Source organism: Lissotriton vulgaris, chromosome 4_1, assembly GCF_964263255.1.
Source record: "Lissotriton vulgaris chromosome 4_1, aLisVul1.2, whole genome shotgun sequence".
Taxonomy (NCBI): Eukaryota; Metazoa; Chordata; class Amphibia; order Caudata; family Salamandridae; genus Lissotriton; species Lissotriton vulgaris.
In genome coordinates, this window is record NC_141691.1 from 1,906,039,946 (window position 1) to 1,906,064,207 (window position 24,262).

At 45.8% G+C, this 24,262-nt stretch overlaps 1 protein-coding gene across 7 annotated transcripts in view; it reads left to right on the plus strand.

Annotated features, from left to right (window-relative positions):
- Nucleotides 1-24,262, plus strand: part of PHF20L1 (PHD finger protein 20 like 1) — a 648,585-nt gene that overhangs the window by 402,063 nt on the left and 222,260 nt on the right. For all 7 annotated transcript variants that reach the window (XM_086966240.1, XM_086966239.1, XM_086966235.1 and 4 more), the window contains one exon: nucleotides 836-1,017. In XM_086966240.1, the coding sequence (XP_086822366.1) occupies nucleotides 836-1,017 (182 nt within the window). The remainder of the gene's footprint in view (nucleotides 1-835; nucleotides 1,018-24,262) is intronic.

Genomic DNA, 24,262 nt, shown 5'->3' on the forward strand with positions numbered 1-24,262 from the left:
AATTATACTTACCACTATCCAGCACCCCAAAGCGCTATGCGTTGTAATGGTATGCGTTGTAATGGTCGCGTTGTAATGGTAGGTAGTTGTAACGGTATGCGGAGTAACGTCATACATCCGGGCTGCCTAGGACAAGTTACCAATGCTGGAGAACTGTAGTGTCATAAGTAAGTAACTTTTTTCGTTGGCGAGGGGAGCAGACTAGGTGCAGATGAACACTTGGATGTCGCTGATCAACATCACTACCTCAGCTCAAAAACTAACCACCATTCTGTGCACGTGTGGAGTCCAGTAGACTCCCACAGTAGTCTATATATTTGTGAGTCATGCATCCAGATGCACACACACATGCTCCCCTCCCCCCCCCCACACACACACACACATGCACGTACACTCTGACTAAGTTCCACATGGAACTTAGTCAGAGGACCCAGCTCATTCAGTCTCAATTGATCTTTTAATGTCAAACTCGTATCTAGTCTCGCCACAGGGGTATGGGTGAAAAGGCCTGTGCCCGCCTGCACTGCAATGATGCTTTCAAAATCTATTAATGCATAGCCTTGTTGAAGAAAGATGTTGCTTCACTAAATAGTCTCACTGCCACAGCAATCCATCACCACACAACCTGGATTGAAAGGGCTGCAGTCTCTTAGAAATCAGGCGCAGCTCCTGTTTGCTTGCATGATTTCCTTGCTCACCGTGGCAAATACAGATCATTTTCCAGTAAGCATAGATAAGTAGGCTAGTACAGCAGGAGTCTTCTGTTTCAACACTTGCATATGTGAATGTGGGCTGTGTGTAAATTTGGTTACATTTTGCTAATTTAATGTTATAGATCTCTCTGATGTGGAGTTCCTGGACAACTCTTCTACAGAGAGTTTGCTTCTAAGTGGTGATGAGTATAATCAAGATTTTGATTCAACTAATTTTGAAGAATCCCAAGATGAAGAGGATGCTATAAATGAAATAGTGAGGTGCATCTGTGAAATGGATGAAGAAAAAGGCTTCATGATTCAGGTAGGTGTATGTTGTTTCAGTATATACTTATTGCTAAGCCTAATCCAAAACTGAACCAAATATGTTGCTATTTTTGTGAGTATAGTGAAGGGATAAGTTTAGGATTCAGAGGAATGTGTATCCAGTTAAAGATGTGTATCGGGGTGCTTGTGGGGAAGGCATGGTTAGCGAACATGTCTGCCATGAAGAACAATATGCTACGATTTCCATCTACACTTCACTAGCTGAGGGTGAGCGGAACTTGCAGGGTTTCACTCCATGGAGTTCTGCAGAGTTACATAAAAAATCAGTGAGATTCCGCAGAGTTCCACCAACGGGTGGAAATATACATGCTGCACTGCTCGTGCAGAAATGTTGTGCTGCAATTGTGTGCCTGTAGCAGGAGCAGCACTGAAATATCAGCGCAAAGGGAACCATGCGGTAAGGTACAGTGTGCAGCCATTGGAATGGATTTTGCTGTAGTTCTAGTAGAAAATCTACTCTAGTGGCAGGAAATCTATTTTGGAAGCATCCCCCTGACTTCGACCACCTGCGTTAAGAAAATGGTGTATGGGACGCCAAATCTCGCTTGCGCTGCCATTTCTGGAGCCTCACAGGAAAAATTTCTGTCATGCAGTGATTGGTGGAGTTTGCTCAGAACTCTGTGTTACTCTTCGCCAAATTCCTCGGGCAAAATTAAACATTTCGTCCACTCCTACATGTTACATATTGCTTTTTATAAAACAGCATGTAAAGGAAGCAGTTAGTTTTTGAGGCATTGTTTTCCATTGATCATGTAGATTCTTCATATGTTTCTCTTCCTGGATGGTATCTTGGACATTTGCACTGATCTCGGTGCCCAAGGTTCATAGGCTGTCCACGTGCCACTGGCATCAACACAAATTATGGGTATGCCATCATTCTTTTGAACTTGCACTCTTTTCCAGCCTCTGATAAGATATGGGATATTTTGAATAACAAAAAATCCAAAAAGGAATAGAGGATTTAGTCATACCACAGCAAAGATACATAGCTAGCATAACATTATGTCTTTATGTTCAAGGCATGTGTGCTGCAGATACACATGTTTTGCGTACTCCTGCCATCTAGTGTTGGGTCCAGATGTTTGCAAGTTGTTTTTCTTAGAAGTCTTTCCTAGTCACGAGGTAAGGTGCCTCCTCCTTTCGGTGATAGTGTGCATGGTCATCGACTCCATTGTTAGATTGCTTATTTCCGCCATCAGGTTTGGCCGTGTTTTGCTGCTCTCAGATTCGCAACCGTTCTTCGGGTTCCCCTCAACGCACAATCCTCTTTACCCTCTCCGGTAATGTATTGTAAGCATTTCCCACTTCTCCGCATATCGTTTCGGTCAATGGAATCTATTTTTCGATGGTAAAGCTTCGTGGGCGGACTTCGGGCCTAACTGTGTTGGTTCAGCTCTTTGTCAATGGAAATGACACTGCTCAAATTCTGCCCTTAGTGCCACACGAAGTATCTGCACACTGACTTACACAGGGTGTGTAACTTGTGCTTGTCTCCGGAGCACAAGGAGGAAGATAGACGTTTGCAGATCGTTTTGATCGCAGAAAACTCTTAGCAATTGTTGCGCTCGACGTTGAGAGATGGAGCTTCAAATCAATGAACCCACACCGGGCATCTTCTGTGAAGAATCTGGTAAGGAAGATGTTGAGGCATCTACGGCAGGGGAGGAAGATGCCTTCTTAATGCTGGACTCTGACTCAGAGCTCGGGATAGACCTCAATGCCGAAGAACTGCCACAGGGATAAGGTGACGCGGGTACAGAAGACCCTATCCCCTTCTAAACCACTCACAAAAAGCACAAGGCTTCGGCACCACCTCTTCCTTCTGGCCAAGGTCGGCACCCAGATGGCGTTTCCGACGCCTTGCTTATTATTCTGATTGAGACAGGCCAGGACCCTATGAGCTCTTCCTAATTCAAAGTCTTTCTGAAAGTCTAAGCCAGTCATTTGAAAAATCTGCGTCTCCAAGAATTTAATTCAGGCATTAAAGTCCTGGCACTCTGAACCTTAAGGTAGTTCAAAAACTTGAATGTTGCCCCTTCTAATCTACTATTTCTCTATGTATTTAGAGAGAGAAAAGGTCATAAGAGTAGCAAGCTGCTCCAAATGTGAATATTCCCTTCCTTCAGACTGCTGATTCGATCCTTCGCCACTGCAGTTCTGCTGTTGATCTGTTTAACTTCATTTTTAATAGGAGAGCTATCAGTTTGCATATCGTTCTTAATAGAGGTGGCACAATCATCTACTTTCGCCATTTTTTTCATTATCGCCTACATGATAGATATTGATTCCGATGTAAGTTTAATTGGGGAGTCAGGGATTGGAAGATTTGTCTTCGATGTTTTCATGGCTGTTTTTTGTTTCGACTGGTCTTTCTCAGCCATGTTGCTGTTTGAACTGGATTGACTGTGAAAGAGCCGTACAGAGAAACAAATAGTCTCAAGTTTATGTGACAGGATGTTCTAATTCTTGGGTGATAGATGATGTGCAGCTAATAAGGATGTACTGCACATTCAGTAGGTCAAGGCTGTAGCATTACTGCACAGAGCAAACTTTGTAATGACTGTATGCAAGAATTAAAAATCATGTGTTATGGGGGAGGAGCCAAGCTTGCGACCGTGATGGCCGCACTGTAGCTCGGCTGCGTTAACCTTCCTGCTTGAAACGCATATCCTGTACCTCATCCTGCCCCGAGGAGACACATTCGGCAAGATATGGGAAGGTGAAACACTGCTCGCACTTACCATCTGTCCCGGGGGCTCCTGTGTGCTGCGGATCTGGAGTTGTACCCTTGCTTGTTCCGGAGCCTCCACGGTGTGCAGGCTCGCCTGTGACGGTCGGCCGGAGTGGGGTGTCGGCGCCGGCCCCCGGTGGAGGAGAGGGGTCGGCTGAAGAGGCCGTTGTGCGGTTGTGCCGGTGGCGACTGACCGGGCCCGGTCTGGCGGCCCGGGGGCCCTGTGGCAGGGCGCGGCACGCCTCGGACGCGGGTAGACCGTGCAGGAGGCTTGTCCCCCCTTTGTTGTCTTGTCCGTCCATCTTGAAGCCCTTCGCCCGGATTCGGCGGGCGGTGCCCGTGGGACGGTGGCGCCGGCGGCCCCCGTTTTTTGGTGACCCTTCTTTCTGCACCAAGATTGCCATTACTGGGGCTCGAGGAGACTCCAGCGGTGGGCCGTGCTTGAGAGCCCACTCCAGAAGTTAAGGCGCGGAGAGTCACGGCTGCACTTGCAAGATGGCTGCCGGCACCCTGGGTCCCGGACCTGCTCGGGGCGGCGAACCTGGATTGTTGAAATACACGATGGCTGAGGCTTGTGGGCGTGAGCCCACGATTGGTGATGTCCTTGCCGCCCTATGTTCTTTACGTGCGGCCATGGCCTTCGACGGTGTTGTGCAAGATAGCAGTTCAGCCGCCATGCCTGTTGGACTGTCCCCCATGATCGCGGTTCGACTGGTGGTGTGTGCTGCTTTGCCCCCCTCGGCTGCTGCGAAGAGTGCTGCCGCCGTGCATTTACAAGACTGTATGTCTGCGGCCCCGAATCTCCAGGAAGTTTCGATTATGGCGGGCATGAGCGAGGGCCCCACGTCGGGACCCGTACATGCCAGTCTGGCTGGGGAGCTCGGCGGATGTTCGACTCAAACTGCTTTGGTGAGGTCCCGCGGCTGCCCTGCGGGGGAGACCTTGCTTTTTTTGGGCGGCGGGACCGCACCCAGACTGTTTGCTGCTCCTGATGTTGCTATTTGAAAGTCTGGTCTGCCGCAGCCACTGCTTGCTTTGCTGTTTGAGACTGGGGTCCTCTGGTTTACACCCTTGGCCTGACTTGTTTCGATCCTGTGTACACTCCATGCCGAACTGTTTGCTGCCTACTACTTTATTGCGCACGAATGTTATGATCAGGAGAGGACAGGGGTAATACAGACTTGCCTCGGCGGACTACTGGTTAATGTATGGAGATGAGGACTGCCCGCAGCTGTGGCAATATGGCCGATTCCTTTTCCTGTTCCTGATACTTGAGGTTGTGTCGCTCTCGCTTCGATATGGGTTTCAGTTGTGTTAAGGCGGGGGCTAGGAGCTGAATGTTCGATTGCAGATCTCCTCTCCCACTGGATCCCTTTCCCCCCCTCCTTTTTCTTTTGTCTGTTGTGTTTCTTTTCTCACTTTCTGATTTTTCTATATTTCGGGTTCCAATTAGGGCGACAGGCACGCTGCTGGGGGGGTAGGCCGTAGCCTTCTGCAGGGGTGCACAGTGGGGTGGGAGGGATGGGGTCTCTATATTCGTTTTTCTTTTAGTTCTATGGCTCTTTTGTATCCCTTTCTCGGGACGCTGTGTCTGCGCGTGTCTTCCATGGAGTGTTAGCTGGTAGTGAAGGGGATGACTTCCCCGCTTCCACGATATTGATTGCACATATATTATGTCTTACACGCCTTGACCCAGATAGCGGGTCCTTCAGTCCTGCGTGCTTTATCCGCAGTGGGGAGCGTGCAGTGGCGCTGCGTTCTTTCTTTCCCTCTTTCTAATATTCTTTTCTCTACCCCTCCCTTCTTTTTCTCTTTATTTGGGTTAGTATAGTGGAAGGCTATCTTTACGTTGCTGTTCTGATTCCTCTGATTTGTACCAGCACGCTTTCAGGTGGTGACGGGTGTGTGGTGGGCTGCGGTGGGAACTGATCTGAAGCGGGGCGTCTATAAGTTGATTCCTGTCAACCGCTGCTGTTATTCCCATTTATCAATGCCCCTTTGTGTTGATGCTTTAAAAGTAGCCCGCCATGGGAATTCAGATGTCAAAATTTGCAACTGATCCTGCTATACTTCCTATTATACTATAAAATTGAACCTTCTTTAATCCTGCTCCTAGCGGTTATATTCAGCCTTTTAATGTTTGATTGCTTGCCTGTACAACACTGGGCGACTGCCGGGGAACTTCACTGTTGACTTACGTGCGTTCATAATGTGTCGTGGCCGGCCTGATTGGTTGTAGGTCCGTATATGTATGCCTCTATTTGCACAATAAAGGTTTTAAAAAAAAAAAAATCATGTGTTATTAAAGACACATTTGGTAGGTTTGGTTATGAAGTCATAGCCCAAAGTGGATTCTTGTAGCCCAAAGAAATCAAGGGTTTGCAGATTGGGCTACATTAATAGAGCTGCCTGTGAAAAGCCGTAATGTAGAAGGTGTAATATCCGAGTTTAATGGTTGCAAGACAGATCCATGATCAGGGCCACTGGAATAAGGCAGCAGGGGATGGCCAAGTTATGCGGACGGGTGTACTAAAATGTTTGCCCCCCCAAAAAAGGTAAATTATGTGGCATAATGCAGCACATTTTGTGATTGTATTACTTTAGAACCCTTTGAGCTAGAACATCTTTTGTTAAAATCTGCAGATTATGCACAGATTTTTAAGTATGTGGCAAATGCGGCGCATCCATGATTGTGAAAACCGCCACTGCCACACAATCGCATATTTCCAATGGCCCTCTCCATGATCTACAGGAGTAATTTGCATGAGGTACAATGGTCCGCTTTTTGATTTGCAGTTAGTAAGAAAGTTGCCCAAAGGAGCTCAAAGGTAGCACGGATATTGAAGATTGTAAAAGCACAATAAAAGATCACATTTCCAACAAAACAGCAGGAGCAGGCACTCTATGGAAACTTGAAGATTATAAACACTCATCTCATTTAGTTAGGTAACAATTCAATGATTAGTAGCTTAAGTAACCCAAGTATGAAGGACTGCAAAAGTATAAGAAATTAATGTTTCAAGGGCAGCCACTGCGCAAGGGTATGTTCTTTGGTTTATCTCATAAGCAGAGACCACTCCTCTCAGGGATAAACAATATTAAGATGTTTGGAAGGATCGGCAGCCCAATGTAGCCCAAGTATGAGAAGCCAGAAAAAGGTAAAAAAATCACCGTTTCTCCATCAAAATGGCAGGTATGGCATGAAGGTAAGTACTCCTACGAGTTGCAGAAGTAAAGATTACCCGCTCCTAATGCTGTGCAGCCCGGTAGCATCATGGCAACAGCTCTCCCAACTATCAAGGAGGACAGCATAATAATCACTGGCAGGGCAAAACCCAATTTAGGTTATGTTTTGGGTAAGAAATTGATCCTTAGGTGATCCGTCATTGCTTTCATCACATCGGAGGGTTCGGGTGCATCATGGGAGTGTTCAGGGCCCCCACATCTCCCACTCTGGGTCGGAGCTGCAAAATTAAGCGGTCATCTGGAGCCGCAACATACCTACGCCCCCCAGTAGTTTTAGCATCTAAACCCAATGGAGACATCTGATTGTGTGTTGATTTGAGGCAATTTAATGAACAAGTAGTAGAGGATAGATATCTGTACCAAATATTGCTGAAATGATTAGCTTACTTGCTTGAGCGAATTATTTCACAAGTTTGGATCATACTTCCACTTATCAGGTCAAATTGACTAATGATTCAACAGATGTTAAATCTTTCCTCACACCTTTTGGGTGTTTCAGATTTAATCGTAACCCTTTTGGGTTGTTTGCCAGTCGCTGTATTTCAAAAGGTTAACGAGTAATTTATTAGGATATTTAACCCATGTGAAGTTTTTTCAGGATGATAAAACTTGTTTACAATCAGACACTTGATGATCACATGAATTCTATTGTACACATAATGGAGATTTTCCAAACAAAGGTATTACCTAGAGAGTAGACAAATGTAGATTTGTATGTGAAGAAATACATTATTTTCGGTATGTGATTTTGAGAGATGGTGTTCGTCTTAAGGAGAAGTTTGTGAACATTCTTAGTTTGAATGCCCCCACTGAGAAAGAAGATGTAAAAATGGGTTTGGGCATGAGAGGGTTTTACTCCAAATGTATTCAAGATTTTGCCATCAGGAAACGTTTGAGAAAAGGTGACTTTTTTGGCAGGAATGATGTGTGGGGAGGAGGTGTTGATTATAAAGGATTGTTTAGCCAAACCTCAGTTCTTAAAGAGTTTTGAACCTGAAAACCCTTGTACTATAACAACAGATGCCGGCAATGAAGGTCTAGGAGCTGTGTTAAAGCAAATACAGGATGGACATGAAGTAGTGATTGCATTTGCTTTAGGTGGTCTAAGGAGATGGAAAGTAGGCATTGAGAAATAGGCGTTGGTAGTGCTTAGTGCGCTCAATACATTTAAACAATTTCTATGGAGAGCCAAGTTTGTTGTTCATTCAGGTCACAAACCTTTAAGAGAGGTGTTTGCAAAAAAAGGTCTATATGGTATTTCATATCGCATTTGCAAATGGATAATTGCTAATTTGGAGTTCAGTCCATTCTGGGGTATACAAATAAAGCTGCAGACTTTTTGTCCAGAATGCAGTGTGGGTTGTGAATGAGAAAGTGTGTTCTGATGTGTGGTGGGAGAATGAGGAGTACAAAGTGTGTTCAGTGACGTCAAGTTGTGTCTTTTGAAGAGTGGCTTACTGAGCTTAACAAGGACTCTGGCTTGAAGAAGGTTGTGGAAATAGTTTTTTCGGTATTCTGTGATATTAAGAGCGGCATGGAGTGTGAGTTGAGTAAAAAGATTTTCCATGAAGTCTGTGTTGAAGATGGTTTGCTGGTCAGAAGTGCACAGTTAGTGGCACCACAAGGTTATGCAAACAATTGATGGCACTTGCCCATGAAGGACAGCAGGGTGTCAGTAAAATTGTCATTGTATTGGTGGCCTGGAATGGATCTTCAAGTTGAAAGGTGTTAAGTGTGGATTGGGTGACAAATCCAAGACTCAGGCAGCTCCCATGATCATCAGAAAATGTTCTAGTGGTCATTGGGATTAAGTTGCTTTTGATATAGAAGAGCCATTGTATTCTAAATCAGGTGTAGAGTATATCTTTATTATTCTGGACATGTATTCTTGGTGACAAGAGAAAACATTTGCTCATGACAATTATACAGCTTTGTTGATTAAGTTCAAGTCAGACAGAGACTTTTGCCAGAAAAATTAATCAGAAAGCTTTGCTGATGGACAATGGCATTCAATTAACATCTTCTGCCATGTCGAAGTTTTTGAATTAAAATGATATAGTTCATAGGAGGTGTGCATTATATCAGCCCCAAACCAATGGTATGATTGTGAGAGTCAGTAGAACTCTAAGGGAAACAATCAAACTAGCTAGAAGTTGTAGAGGTAGTTGGAAAGATGTTGTAATGGACCATGTTATGAAGTATAGGTTTACACTACGTTCGACAACTGGACTGACACCATTTGAATTCTTCCTCAAAATGAGGCCTTGTACCTGGGCTATCAAATACCCTCCATCAGTAGAAGGTAGATTGAATTAATCAAGTGTTTCTGAGGGATAAAAACTGGAAAGGGCAAGAGTCATACAAACAATTTAACCGCAAAGAGTATTACGACAAGAACAGGAATGTTAAAGCTTTTTTGTCAAGATTGGTGACCTGGTGCAGGTGAAATTACCTAAAGGGAAATAAGTAAATGCCATCAAGAATAGCATTCCTCAAAAAGTTAATGGATGTGTTCAGCTGGAAGATGGGAGTACTGCTTGCAGTTGATGGCATGATCTGTCTGACATATACTGTAGGATCCTTATTTCTACCTTGAAAAAATTATTTATCCACAACTGAGGCATTGTAAAATCTTCTTTTTGGAAATCTACTGGCTTATGGAGGACAATCTATCTCTCTCGCAGCATAGTGCAGCCCCTATTGGCTAAAGGGGCCATGCAGAAGGCTCCGCCACCAGAAGTAGGTACTGGTTGTTACTCCTGTTACTTTCTGGTATCGAAGAAAGATGAGATCTTGGCCCTCTCAATGCCTTTCTGCAGGTGGACAAAATCAAGACGTTCATCCTAGCCCAGGTCTTATCTGCCCTCGACCGTGGCGAGCAAATGGTAGCGTTGGAATTGCAGGGCGCTTAATTCCATATCCCCCTTCCTCTGGGTCAGTAGGGTAAGAGCCCTTTCAGTTTGCGGTGCTCCCCGTCTGCGTCACCACTGCCCCTTGGGTGTACACAAAAGTGTTAGCGGTGGTTGCAGCGCAACTTCAGAGGCCAGGTGTCCCAGTCTTTCCCTACCTGGCTGGTGAAGGCGGGCTTGCCACAGCAGGTGTCACCTACCTCCAGATTTCGGAAAACTTTCTAACATCTTTGGGGCTCACTATCAACATGCTAAAATTTCACCTGACTCCTTTACAGATGTTCCCTTGCATCAGAGCCATGGCAGACACTTTGTAGTTTTGTACCTTCCCCATGGAACAGAAAGTTTAGCACATTAGGGCTATGATCCCGATGTTTCAGTCACTCCACTGGATTTTAGTGAAGATGACTCTTAGGCTGTTGGGACTGATGGCTTTCTGCATCCTGCGGATGAAACATGGTAGATTCCATACAGTAGGATTTGAAGTCTCAGTGGACCCAGCATCAGGTGTGGCTTTGTTCGATTATGTCCAGTTTTCGGAGTAGACTGCAAAAGACCTGCAGTGGTGGGTGGTGGATCATGATTGGTTTAGTGGCAGACCCATCTCCTTGTCCCACGCAGAGCTTAACAGTGGTGACAGATGCATTGCTTCTGGTTTGGGGAGGCAATTTGGGAGAGGTGGGGATGAAGGGTGTCTCATTTCAGGCAGAGGCTCGGCTCCACATCTGGAGCTGCAGGCCATTCTTTTGGTGTTGAAAGCCTTATCGCCAACCTTGGATGTGCAGCTTGGAAATCCTGTACACCTATCCACTGCTACTACTCCTGCCTAGAGTTCTGGGAAAGTAGAGAGTGGTATACGGAGCACCTGGCCATGAGCATCTGTCTTCCGATCAGACTGCTGCTTCAGGAGTATCTTCTGTCACAGCAGCAGGGAAGGGTCCTGCACCTGGGCCTGAATAATCTTCATCTCCATCATTGGATATTGAGCAGTGACAGTTGACAGCTTTTGACTTCTCCCAAAGTCGTTCTGGCAGCCAGGCATCCCGCCATAAAATCAGTATACACCTGTTTCTGTGGTTGGTGATTTTGTGAGGTACTCGTCCGATTAAACCACTTCAAGCCAAACTAACCGAAGTATTGTTTTTTGTACTGTCAATAGCCCAGCTTTTGGGCACAGTTAAAGCTCATTTGTTGTCTCTTTATGCATTTTTTGCAGATACCAGACCGCCCTCTTTATTTAAATCACCTGTTGTGATGCGTTTTTTTAAAGGTTTGCAGCATAGGTTTCCTCCCAGACCTTTCGTCATGCCTAAGTGGGACCTGAACTTTGCCCTCACATTGCTAATGTGTACTCCCTCTGAAACGCTGCCCATCCATCCTTGCAGCTCTTCACGTAAGACGGATTTCCTCATCAGCATGACATCGGCATGGCGGGTGAATGAGCTACTAGCTCTTTCTGTCATCCCGCACAGTAGTCGACAAATTTGTCACCTTATATTGCTTATTCTCAACATGACAACGTGACTTCTGAGGTGTTATGAGCTTAGGTATTTGAATTACCTTTGAAATATTGGTCATTGTCAAAAGAATATTGACTTCCTTCAACACAAATGTGTTAGGCTGCATAATGGAAAAGGTTTACTAGCTATTGTACTGAATGGTTTTCTCAAAGGGGCTTTTCTCAGTATCTATTTAATACTCCAAAGGAGTGGATTAACTTACAATACAGTTACAGTAGATGTACTTGTCTTTGATTTCTTGACATCAACGATTTTAATGGAAGGGCTTAAATGAGTGATGACTTTGCATGATTATTGGATCCACACTTTGATCACTTGCATTCTAATACACGTTGCACTAATAGTAATCACTTCTTTATTAAGAGTCAGTAAATTAAAGTAATTGTAAAAAAGCCATGCATTCAAATTCACATGGATTGGGTTCTCCTGTGCACTTCATTGTTTTCTACCTAATGTTATTTTACATTTTCATGTAGATCAAGTGGATTACCCACATGCTTCATGGGACATTAAGTACATGCAGAGAGAGCCTTGTATTCTTAGAATCAGCCTTTGTTATACTACATTAATGGCACAAAGTATTAGGAATGCAAAGCAGTTTGTAGGATTCATCTGAAGTATCTAAGCCAATCTCAGTCGGGAAATGCTCCAAGTTTTACTCACATGCTAAATACACCTTACAAAAAAAAAACTCATGCACACACTTCAGGCAGGAAGAGAGCCCCTTCATTCTTGGGAAACTTTCTTTTAGTGTACTTATTTAAAACCGCAAAATGGACATCTGTCTATACATTCACTGAACACGATTGTGTTGGCATTCATACATGGGAAGAAATGTAAATCTGTCAAAACATTTACTACTTCCATTGGTCCTTTTTCCTCAGCCACAGTATTAGTGGTGAAGGCTACTGCTTTGCATTCTGAAGTGCATGCAATTACCAAAAACACATGCTGCCAATTGGAAGTAATACATGCCTGGGACACTCCATTTGCATCTTGTAGCTCTGTAGATCCCAGGCGCATTGCTGTCACCCATCTGACTGGAAAGTTTGCATGGTTTAGGATGTAACACTCCGATACACAGACACCTGTGCTCCCATGGGTGGAAAACATAACTGAGGTGGGGTCTGTGTAATAATGCATTGTGGGTTTCAAAAGTGAGACCATGAGTGATTCTGTGCTCCAAGTTTAGAGAAAAGCAAGTTGTACACGTCCAAAACCAACGCTAGATGATGGGATAGTTCACGTATGTGATCTTCAAAACTAAAAACTTAAAACAACATTTTACAGGTAAGTAACATTTTCCTCATCCTCCCTAACCCTGGGCGAAGCACTACTCTACGCTCGCGGAGTTTGCGAAGTTTGCGCAACTTCGCACTACGTGTAGCACAGTGCGAACATGCGTAGTGCAGCGTAGCATAGTGCAGCGCTCATTTTTTGCTTGTTCGAGGTCCTGAACGTCATGACCGCGAGCAAGCAAAATGACATCCAGGCGAGATTCTCAACGCGGGGAGGTAAGGTTTCTCATTGTGAGTGGTTCCGCATGCTCGCGACCGCTCTCAATGAGAAACTACCAGTTCGCGTTGAGAAAGCTGCAGCTCGAGTAACAATCTACTCGAGCAGCAGAAAACTACAGCTCGCACTGTGCAAGATGCCGTTTTCAATGATTGCACAGTGCCGGATGCTTGTCCGCACTGTGCAATCATTGAAAACTCATCTTGTACAGTGCAAACATGCTACTACGCAGCTCGCGTAGTGCTACGTGAAGTTCGCGTAGTGCGAAGTGCACTTCGCGTAGTGCTACTTCGCGAACTACGCCCACCCTTTTTCCTCCCCATATTTTCACACCTTATCTGTTTTTAGTGTGCTTCTGCTCAAAAACGGGCTTTCTCCAGTAATGCTAAAGTGTATCTCATGTGACTTAAGGCAGGCTTTTGAACCCACCGAAGAGGCCTAGGGGGTCAAGTTGTTTCTTTGTGCCCCCCTCCTCCCCCCCTGTCTTTTGTATATCCGAAACGCTTCTCACTGGGTCAAGGGTGACCTTAGAAAATAAGATACAGTATCCATACAGCCTTGAGTACATGCCTTCTTCTGTGGAAGCAGGATTGTGTGTGTGTGTATATATATGTATATAAATATATATATATATATCTCTCACTTCAAAGTTTGCCACCGTTGGGAAGCCCTCAGGTGAGCGCGTCTTCGTACAGGGCTGTGTATCAGCAGGCCTCCACGCCAAACATGCGCTGAAAGGCTCAACGCGTTTCAAGGTTTCCCCCTTCGTCAAGAGCTTTCGTTCAAGGAAACACCAAACAGCTTGAATGGGACCAACTGCTTTATTGATAATGAGTCCCGCCTCTCACAACAGGTAACTCCGCCCTGTGACGGCTCCTGCCGCTGGGCATTATGGTATTTGCAGTCCCAAACTCAAACATTCACCCCCAGTGGGCGCTGCCGGTGACCTCAAATGAAAAATTAAAATCCCTCGTGGGCTAGCGTTAGTAAGTGCGCTTTTGCCGGATGATTTGTGAACCCACAGTCTCTGTTGAATGCTCACCTTCCTTCAGCGGTGCCGGGGGTTCCCAGCTTCGCAGAGTCGCGGGATTGCCCCTCCGCATGCAATGCGGACCTGCGAAGCTGGGAACCCCCGGCACCGCTGAAGGAAGGTGAGCGTTCAACAGAGACTGTGGGTTCACAAATCATCCGGCAAAAGCGCACTTACTAACGCTGGCCCACGAGGGATTTTAATTTTTCATTTGAGGTCACCGGCAGCGCCCACTGGGGGTGAATGTTTGAGTTTGGGACTGCAAATACCATAATGCCCAGCGGCAGGAGCCGTCACAGGGCGGAGTTACCTGTTGTGAGAGGCGGGACTCATTATCAATAAAGCAGTTGGTCCCATTCAAGCTGTTTGGTGTTTCCTTGAACGAAAGCTCTTGACGAAGGGGGAAACCTTGAAACGCGTTGAGCCTTTCAGCGCATGTTTGGCGTGGAAGCCTGCTGATACACAGCCCTGTACGAAGACGCGCTCACCTGAGGGCTTCCCAACGGTGGCAAACTTTGAAGTGAGAGATTTTGCGGCTTAGCCAGAGTCGCGGGATTGCCCCTCCGCATGCAATGCGGACCTGCGAAGCTGGGAACCCCCGGCACCGCTGAAGGAAGGTGAGCGTTCAACAGAGACTGTGGGTTCACAAATCATCCGGCAAAAGCGCACTTACTAACGCTGGCCCACGAGGGATTTTAATTTTTCATTTGAGGTCACCGGCAGCGCCCACTGGGGGTGAATGTTTGAGTTTGGGACTGCAAATACCATAATGCCCAGCGGCAGGAGCCGTCACAGGGCGGAGTTACATGTTGTGAGAGGCGGGACTCATTATCAATAAAGCAGTTGGTCCCATTCAAGCTGTTTGGTGTTTCCTTGAACGAAAGCTCTTGACGAAGGGGGAAACCTTGAAACGCGTTGAGCCTTTCAGCGCATGTTTGGCGTGGAGGCCTGCTGATACACAGCCCTGTACGAAGACGCGCTCACCTGAGGGCTTCCCAACGGTGGCAAACTTTGAAGTGAGATATATATATATATATATATATATATATATATATATATATATATATATATATATATATATATATATATATATATATATATATATATATATATATATATATATATATATTGCCAAAAGGTGTCCTGTGCTTAAAAGACGCCACTCCGCAAAGATAAGTTTCTTCGAACCTTTATTTTCAAACAGGCAGCTTCCTACAGAGTTCTTTAATGACGCCCTGACGCGTTTCGAGGCAGCAGCCTCTTCCTCAAAGGGCAAAGCAGTAAGTGTTCAGCTGCACGTTCCAACTTTTAATTCCCTTCTCTGCATGCCGCTCCCACAGGGTACTCTCACAGCATGCTGGGTGTTGTAGTGCTTTGTATGCTGAGCACTCACCTTCGTGTTGCTATTTCCAGTCTTTTGAAACCCCTCCAATGGGGCTCCGTTGGGATAGTTGTCTGTTTGTTTGGAGCAATCTTTGCGCCGCCAATGCCAGCATAATTCAGGCATGAGGACCCATTGTCGATTTAATTGGGCGGTGCATCCTTCCACGGCCGGACTGCCGCGTGAAAATGTTGCCAAAAGGTGTCCTGTGCTTAAAAGACGCCACTCCGCAAAGATAAGTTTCTTCGAACCTTTATTTTCAAACAGGCAGCTTCCTACAGAGTTCTTTAATGACGCCCTGACGCGTTTCGAGGCAGCAGCCTCTTCCTCAAAGGGCAAAGCAGTAAGTGTTCAGCTGCACGTTCCAACTTTTAATTCCCTTCTCTGCATGCCGCTCCCACAGGGTACTCTCACAGCATGCTGGGTGTTGTAGTGCTTTGTATGCTGAGCACTCACCTTCGTGTTGCTATTTCCAGTCTTTTGAAACCCCTCCAATGGGGCTCCGTTGGGATAGTTGTCTGTTTGTTTGGAGCAATCTTTGCGCCGCCAATGCCAGCATAATTCAGGCATGAGGACCCATTGTCGATTTAATTGGGCGGTGCATCCTTCCACGGCCGGACTGCCGCGTGAAAATGTTGCCAAAAGGTGTCCTGTGCTTAAAAGACGCCACTCCGCAAAGATAAGTTTCTTCGAACCTTTATTTTCAAACAGGCAGCTTCCTACAGAGTTCTTTAATGACGCCCTGACGCGTTTCGAGGCAGCAGCCTCTTCCTCAAAGGGCAAAGCAGTAAGTGTTCAGCTGCACGTTCCAACTTTTAATTCCCTTCTCTGCATGCCGCTCCCACAGGGTACTCTCACAGCATGCTGGGTGTTGTAGTGCTTTGTATGCTGAGCACTCACCTTCGTGTTGCTATTTCCAGTCTTTTGAAACCCCTCCAATGGGGCTCCGTTGGGATAGTTGTCTGTTTGTTTGGAGCAATCTTTGCGCCGCCAATGCCAGCATAATTCAGGCATGAGGACCCATTGTCGATTTAATTGGGCGGTGCATCCTTCCACGGCCGGACTGCCGCGTGAAAATGTTGCCAAAAGGTGTCCTGTGCTTAAAAGGCGCCACTCCGCAAAGATAAGTTTCTTCGAACCTTTATTTTCAAACAGGCAGCTTCCTACAGAGTTCTTTAATGACGCCCTGACGCGTTTCGAGGCAGCAGCCTCTTCCTCAAAGGGCAAAGCAGTAAGTGTTCAGCTGCACGTTCCAACTTTTAATTCCCTTCTCTGCATGCCGCTCCCACAGGGTACTCTCACAGCATGCTGGGTGTTGTAGTGCTTTGTATGCTGAGCACTCACCTTCGTGTTGCTATTTCCAGTCTTTTGAAACCCCTCCAATGGGGCTCCGTTGGGATAGTTGTCTGTTTGTTTGGAGCAATCTTTGCGCCGCCAATGCCAGCATAATTCAGGCATGAGGACCCATTGTCGATTTAATTGGGCGGTGCATCCTTCCACGGCCGGACTGCCGCGTGAAAATGTTGCCAAAAGGTGTCCTGTGCTTAAAAGACGCCACTCCGCAAAGATAAGTTTCTTCGAACCTTTATTTTCAAACAGGCAGCTTCCTACAGAGTTCTTTAATGACGCCCTGACGCGTTTCGAGGCAGCAGCCTCTTCCTCAAAGGGCAAAGCAGTAAGTGTTCAGCTGCACGTTCCAACTTTTAATTCCCTTCTCTGCATGCCGCTCCCACAGGGTACTCTCACAGCATGCTGGGTGTTGTAGTGCTTTGTATGCTGAGCACTCACCTTCGTGTTGCTATTTCCAGTCTTTTGAAACCCCTCCAATGGGGCTCCGTTGGGATAGTTGTCTGTTTGTTTGGAGCAATCTTTGCGCCGCCAATGCCAGCATAATTCAGGCATGAGGACCCATTGTCGATTTAATTGGGCGGTGCATCCTTCCACGGCCGGACTGCCGCGTGAAAATGTTGCCAAAAGGTGTCCTGTGCTTAAAAGACGCCACTCCGCAAAGATAAGTTTCTTCGAACCTTTATTTTCAAACAGGCAGCTTCCTACAGAGTTCTTTAATGACGCCCTGACGCGTTTCGAGGCAGCAGCCTCTTCCTCAAAGGGCAAAGCAGTAAGTGTTCAGCTGCACGTTCCAACTTTTAATTCCCTTCTCTGCATGCCGCTCCCACAGGGTACTCTCACAGCATGCTGGGTGTTGTAGTGCTTTGTATGCTGAGCACTCACCTTCGTGTTGCTATTTCCAGTCTTTTGAAACCCCTCCAATGGGGCTCCGTTGGGATAGTTGTCTGTTTGTTTGGAGCAATCTTTGCGCCGCCAATGCCAGCATAATTCAGGCATGAGGACCCATTGTCGATTTAATTGGGCGGTGCATCCTTCCACGGCCGGACTGCCGCGTGAAAATGTTGCCAAAAGGTGTCCTGTGCTTAAAAGACGCCACTCCGCAAAGATAAGTTTCTTCGAACCTTTATTTTCAAACAGGCAGCTTCCTACAGAGTTCTTTAATGACGCCCTGACGCGTTTCGAGGCAGCAGCCTCTTCCTCAAAGGGCAAAGCAGTAAGTGTTCAGCTGCACGTTCCAACTTTTAATTCCCTTCTCTGCATGCCGCTCCCACAGGGTACTCTCACAGCATGCTGGGTGTTGTAGTGCTTTGTATGCTGAGCACTCACCTTCGTGTTGCTATTTCCAGTCTTTTGAAACCCCTCCAATGGGGCTCCGTTGGGATAGTTGTCTGTTTGTTTGGAGCAATCTTTGCGCCGCCAATGCCAGCATAATTCAGGCATGAGGACCCATTGTCGATTTAATTGGGCGGTGCATCCTTCCACGGCCGGACTGCCGCGTGAAAATGTTGCCAAAAGGTGTCCTGTGCTTAAAAGACGCCACTCCGCAAAGATAAGTTTCTTCGAACCTTTATTGGCGGCGCAAAGATTGCTCCAAACAAACAGACAACTATCCCAACGGAGCCCCATTGGAGGGGTTTCAAAAGACTGGAAATAGCAACACGAAGGTGAGTGCTCAGCATACAAAGCACTACAACACCCAGCATGCTGTGAGAGTACCCTGTGGGAGCGGCATGCAGAGAAGGGAATTAAAAGTTGGAACGTGCAGCTGAACACTTACTGCTTTGCCCTTTGAGGAAGAGGCTGCTGCCTCGAAACGCGTCAGGGCGTCATTAAAGAACTCTGTAGGAAGCTGCCTGTTTGAAAATAAAGGTTCGAAGAAACTTATCTTTGCGGAGTGGCGTCTTTTAAGCACAGGACACCTTTTGGCAACATTTTCACGCGGCAGTCCGGCCGTGGAAGGATGCACCGCCCAATTAAATCGACAATGGGTCCTCATGCCTGAATTATGCTGGCATTGGCGGCGCAAAGATTGCTCCAAACAAACAGACAACTATCCCAACGGAGCCCCATTGGAGGGGTTTCAAAAGACTGGAAATAGCAACACGAAGGTGAGTGCTCAGCATACAAAGCACTACAACACCCAGCATGCTGTGAGAGTACCCTGTGGGAGCGGCATGCAGAGAAGGGAATTAAAAGTTGGAACGTGCAGCTGAACACTTACTGCTTTGCCCTTTGAGGAAGAGGCTGCTGCCTCGAAACGCGTCAGGGCGTCATTAAAGAACTCTGTAGGAAGCTGCCTGTTTGAAAATAAAGGTTCGAAGAAACTTATCTTTGCGGAGTGGCGTCTTTTAAGCACAGGACACCTTTTGGCAACATTTTCACGCGGCAGTCCGGCCGTGGAAGGATGCACCGCCCAATTAAATCGACAATGGGTCCTCATGCCTGAATTATGCTGGCATTGGCGGCGCAAAGATTGCTCCAAACAAACAGACAACTATCCCAACGGAGCCCCATTGGAGGGGTTTCAAAAGACTGGAAATAGCAACACGAAGGTGAGTGCTCAGCATACAAAGCACTACAACACCCAGCATGCTGTGAGAGTACCCTGTGGGAGCGGCATGCAGAGAAGGGAATTAAAAGTTGGAACGTGCAGCTGAACACTTACTGCTTTGCCCTTTGAGGAAGAGGCTGCTGCCTCGAAACGCGTCAGGGCGTCATTAAAGAACTCTGTAGGAAGCTGCCTGTTTGAAAATAAAGGTTCGAAGAAACTTATCTTTGCGGAGTGGCGTCTTTTAAGCACAGGACACCTTTTGGCAACATTTTCACGCGGCAGTCCGGCCGTGGAAGGATGCACCGCCCAATTAAATCGACAATGGGTCCTCATGCCTGAATTATGCTGGCATTGGCGGCGCAAAGATTGCTCCAAACAAACAGACAACTATCCCAACGGAGCCCCATTGGAGGGGTTTCAAAAGACTGGAAATAGCAACACGAAGGTGAGTGCTCAGCATACAAAGCACTACAACACCCAGCATGCTGTGAGAGTACCCTGTGGGAGCGGCATGCAGAGAAGGGAATTAAAAGTTGGAACGTGCAGCTGAACACTTACTGCTTTGCCCTTTGAGGAAGAGGCTGCTGCCTCGAAACGCGTCAGGGCGTCATTAAAGAACTCTGTAGGAAGCTGCCTGTTTGAAAATAAAGGTTCGAAGAAACTTATCTTTGCGGAGTGGCGTCTTTTAAGCACAGGACACCTTTTGGCAACATTTTCACGCGGCAGTCCGGCCGTGGAAGGATGCACCGCCCAATTAAATCGACAATGGGTCCTCATGCCTGAATTATGCTGGCATTGGCGGCGCAAAGATTGCTCCAAACAAACAGACAACTATCCCAACGGAGCCCCATTGGAGGGGTTTCAAAAGACTGGAAATAGCAACACGAAGGTGAGTGCTCAGCATACAAAGCACTACAACACCCAGCATGCTGTGAGAGTACCCTGTGGGAGCGGCATGCAGAGAAGGGAATTAAAAGTTGGAACGTGCAGCTGAACACTTACTGCTTTGCCCTTTGAGGAAGAGGCTGCTGCCTCGAAACGCGTCAGGGCGTCATTAAAGAACTCTGTAGGAAGCTGCCTGTTTGAAAATAAAGGTTCGAAGAAACTTATCTTTGCGGAGTGGCGTCTTTTAAGCACAGGACACCTTTTGGCAACATTTTCACGCGGCAGTCCGGCCGTGGAAGGATGCACCGCCCAATTAAATCGACAATGGGTCCTCATGCCTGAATTATGCTGGCATTGGCGGCGCAAAGATTGCTCCAAACAAACAGACAACTATCCCAACGGAGCCCCATTGGAGGGGTTTCAAAAGACTGGAAATAGCAACACGAAGGTGAGTGCTCAGCATACAAAGCACTACAACACCCAGCATGCTGTGAGAGTACCCTGTGGGAGCGGCATGCAGAGAAGGGAATTAAAAGTTGGAACGTGCAGCTGAACACTTACTGCTTTGCCCTTTGAGGAAGAGGCTGCTGCCTCGAAACGCGTCAGGGCGTCATTAAAGAACTCTGTAGGAAGCTGCCTGTTTGAAAATAAAGGTTCGAAGAAACTTATCTTTGCGGAGTGGCGTCTTTTAAGCACAGGACACCTTTTGGCAACATTTTCACGCGGCAGTCCGGCCGTGGAAGGATGCACCGCCCAATTAAATCGACAATGGGTCCTCATGCCTGAATTATGCTGGCATTGGCGGCGCAAAGATTGCTCCAAACAAACAGACAACTATCCCAACGGAGCCCCATTGGAGGGGTTTCAAAAGACTGGAAATAGCAACACGAAGGTGAGTGCTCAGCATACAAAGCACTACAACACCCAGCATGCTGTGAGAGTACCCTGTGGGAGCGGCATGCAGAGAAGGGAATTAAAAGTTGGAACGTGCAGCTGAACACTTACTGCTTTGCCCTTTGAGGAAGAGGCTGCTGCCTCGAAACGCGTCAGGGCGTCATTAAAGAACTCTGTAGGAAGCTGCCTGTTTGAAAATAAAGGTTCGAAGAAACTTATCTTTGCGGAGTGGCGTCTTTTAAGCACAGGACACCTTTTGGCAACATTTTCACGCGGCAGTCCGGCCGTGGAAGGATGCACCGCCCAATTAAATCGACAATGGGTCCTCATGCCTGAATTATGCTGGCATTGGCGGCGCAAAGATTGCTCCAAACAAACAGACAACTATCCCAACGGAGCCCCATTGGAGGGGTTTCAAAAGACTGGAAATAGCAACACGAAGGTGAGTGCTCAGCATACAAAGCACTACAACACCCAGCATGCTGTGAGAGTACCCTGTGGGAGCGGCATGCAGAGAAGGGAATTAAAAGTTGGAACGTGCAGCTGAACACTTACTGCTTTGCCCTTTGAGGAAGAGGCTGCTGCCTCGAAACGCGTCAGGGCGTCATTAAAGAACTCTGTAGGAAGCTGCCTGTTTGAAAATAAAGGTTCGAAGAAACTTATCTTTGCGGAGTGGCGTCTTTTAAGCACAGGACACCTTTTGGCAATATATATATATATATATATATTTTGCCGCTCTCCACACACCAGTGCGCGACACTCAGGCGGGTGCTGACAAGCGAGGGTGCACTCGCTAATCAATTGCCGCTCCCAACTCCAAAGTAGATTATCATCCACAGGAAAAAAGCACTCGCGGGGGCCATTTGAATCAATTTACTGCGAAACAAACACAGCAACCAGCAAACAGACGCGTTTCGGTCGTAACCTTCTCTATGTTTACCGAAACGTCACGCAGATCATCAATTTAACCAGTGCGCATGGAAATCAACAAAGGACAATCAAGGACTCAAATGGAGTGGAAAGCATGAACGCCGTCTTAACATGCCTAATACATCATAATACTAAATAAATGTAAATAGATGTGGGTAATCCTCGTGTGCTTAATAAATAAAAAGCAACACAAGTCCAACGATGTCAATCACTCTCTCGTGATATAACTATTGATTGATTAGAAAGCTTTATTCGAGTTGCATACTCATAAAAGCACAACATACATTTTAAAACTTCGCAATTGATAATAAAACATTTAGTCAAATACATGTTTATAAAACAGTTGTGCAAGTTTGATCAATATAAAAATTAGCACAGATTTAAAACAATAATCAAAACGCATTTGAGGAAATAGCTCTGCGCCTAATGGACCAGGCCCACCCCAGATACTTAGCTATTCCCATAACAATAGGCTCCTCCGTGGTGGTACAGATAATTCTCTGAGCCTCAACAGCACTGGATGTCCCAAGGTTCTTACAAACTGGGGCTAACCATACCCTTCTTACGGTGGCATAGGCGTTACAAGCAAATAGGAAGTGACCCACACTTTCATTAATTGCGCCACATGCCGATATAACTAATTAAGCCCACAGATGGGCAAAACCACACAAACAAAATGTTCCAAACTTCCAGATGCACTCTCCTGGCAATACAACAACATTCATAGAAACGGTTCACGCTATACATAATCAATATAATCAATTTTCATAATTCATTTTTCAATTTTCATTTTACATTTTTCATATTTCTAGGGAAGGAAAATATACAAAATGGGTACTTCTAATAGGTACTCGTAGTTTAGTTCTTTCTTTAGTGTTGTAAGGCATTAAGAATAATGCTGAGCAGTTTAAAAATCTCTAAATCCAGGACATTCTATGCAGACAAACATTATTCACCTAAAAGAACTGCAAGTTCTTCATGCATATTCAATCCCCCAGGCACCTTTGTTTGCAAGTCAATGATGTACCTTGACTCCAGTCTACGGAGCCTCGTGAGTCTGTCCCACCTCTAGGATTGTTGGGGACATGATCCAGGCCAAAGTAACCTTATCTTAAGTGTATACTGCACTAAACCTCTGCGCACTGTTACTATTGGCTGAAAATCCGCTACACGTTTATAAATACTTAAACACTTATGGGATTTCAAAAAGTAATTGTATTTATAACATATTTCAACAACAAATATATCCTTTCGTTTTACATTGATAAACACAAAATATGTTATCACATTTCAACACAAATATATACAATATGAACGTAAGTAGATGTCGAATCTTTGATTTCTGGCGACTTTTTCTTTTTATGCCCAATGCATTTCGAGCTCAATGGAGCTCTTCGTCGGGGGCCTGTGAAACTGAATGTGATTTTCAATTAGTGGATTCATACAACTCATCATGACATCACAATCTTAATGATTTTACAATGCAAAAAAAGTAAAATATGGTAACATTCCTATTAAAATACCCCTCACCAACACCTCAGTGTGTGTGGAAAATAACAAAGAAAACAAACTCACTGAAGTCGCAAAGAACCGGAAATCTCCTCTTCTAAAAGGAAATGGAACACAAGAACAAACTCTGTCTTTTCTATCGCTATAGAATCAACTGACCAACGAAAAATCACAGAACGCTAGAAGAATCTCTTACCTTGAACACTCTATTCACTGTGCTCAAACCAAAAACTCCAAAACACCCAATCGTCACTCTTCTGCTGTAAATGCATAAAAAACATCAGCTATACACCAGGATCCATAACCCTGTAAAAAAACGATCGACCCAAACGCCAATATGCCGGAAGCTCACCTAACTAGTAACTCCTGAGTGTAGAAAACAGTCTCCCTCTCTCGTTCAAACGCTCTCGCTATGGGAACAGATGACTACATGAATCAACCACTCCCAGATCTTAAAGCGGTAACCAATGTTCAACATTGAAAACGGACTAAAACAACGAACTGCTACAAATCAAACCACGAGTGCCATGTTTTAAGAAAAGGGTTTCAAAAGCTAACTAGTATCAAACCCGAAAAATCACTGAAGTAATAGCTAAACACGTGTTTAAAGAATAGTAGAAAAGAATAAAGAAAACAAAAAAATAAAATACAGCAAATGTTACCATTTAGTCGAATGATACAGCAAAATACAGTTAAATACAGTTAGGTGCAGACGTCAATCTCGTACAGCATTTAGGAGAAAGAGGAATCATAGAAAACATGATCAATCAA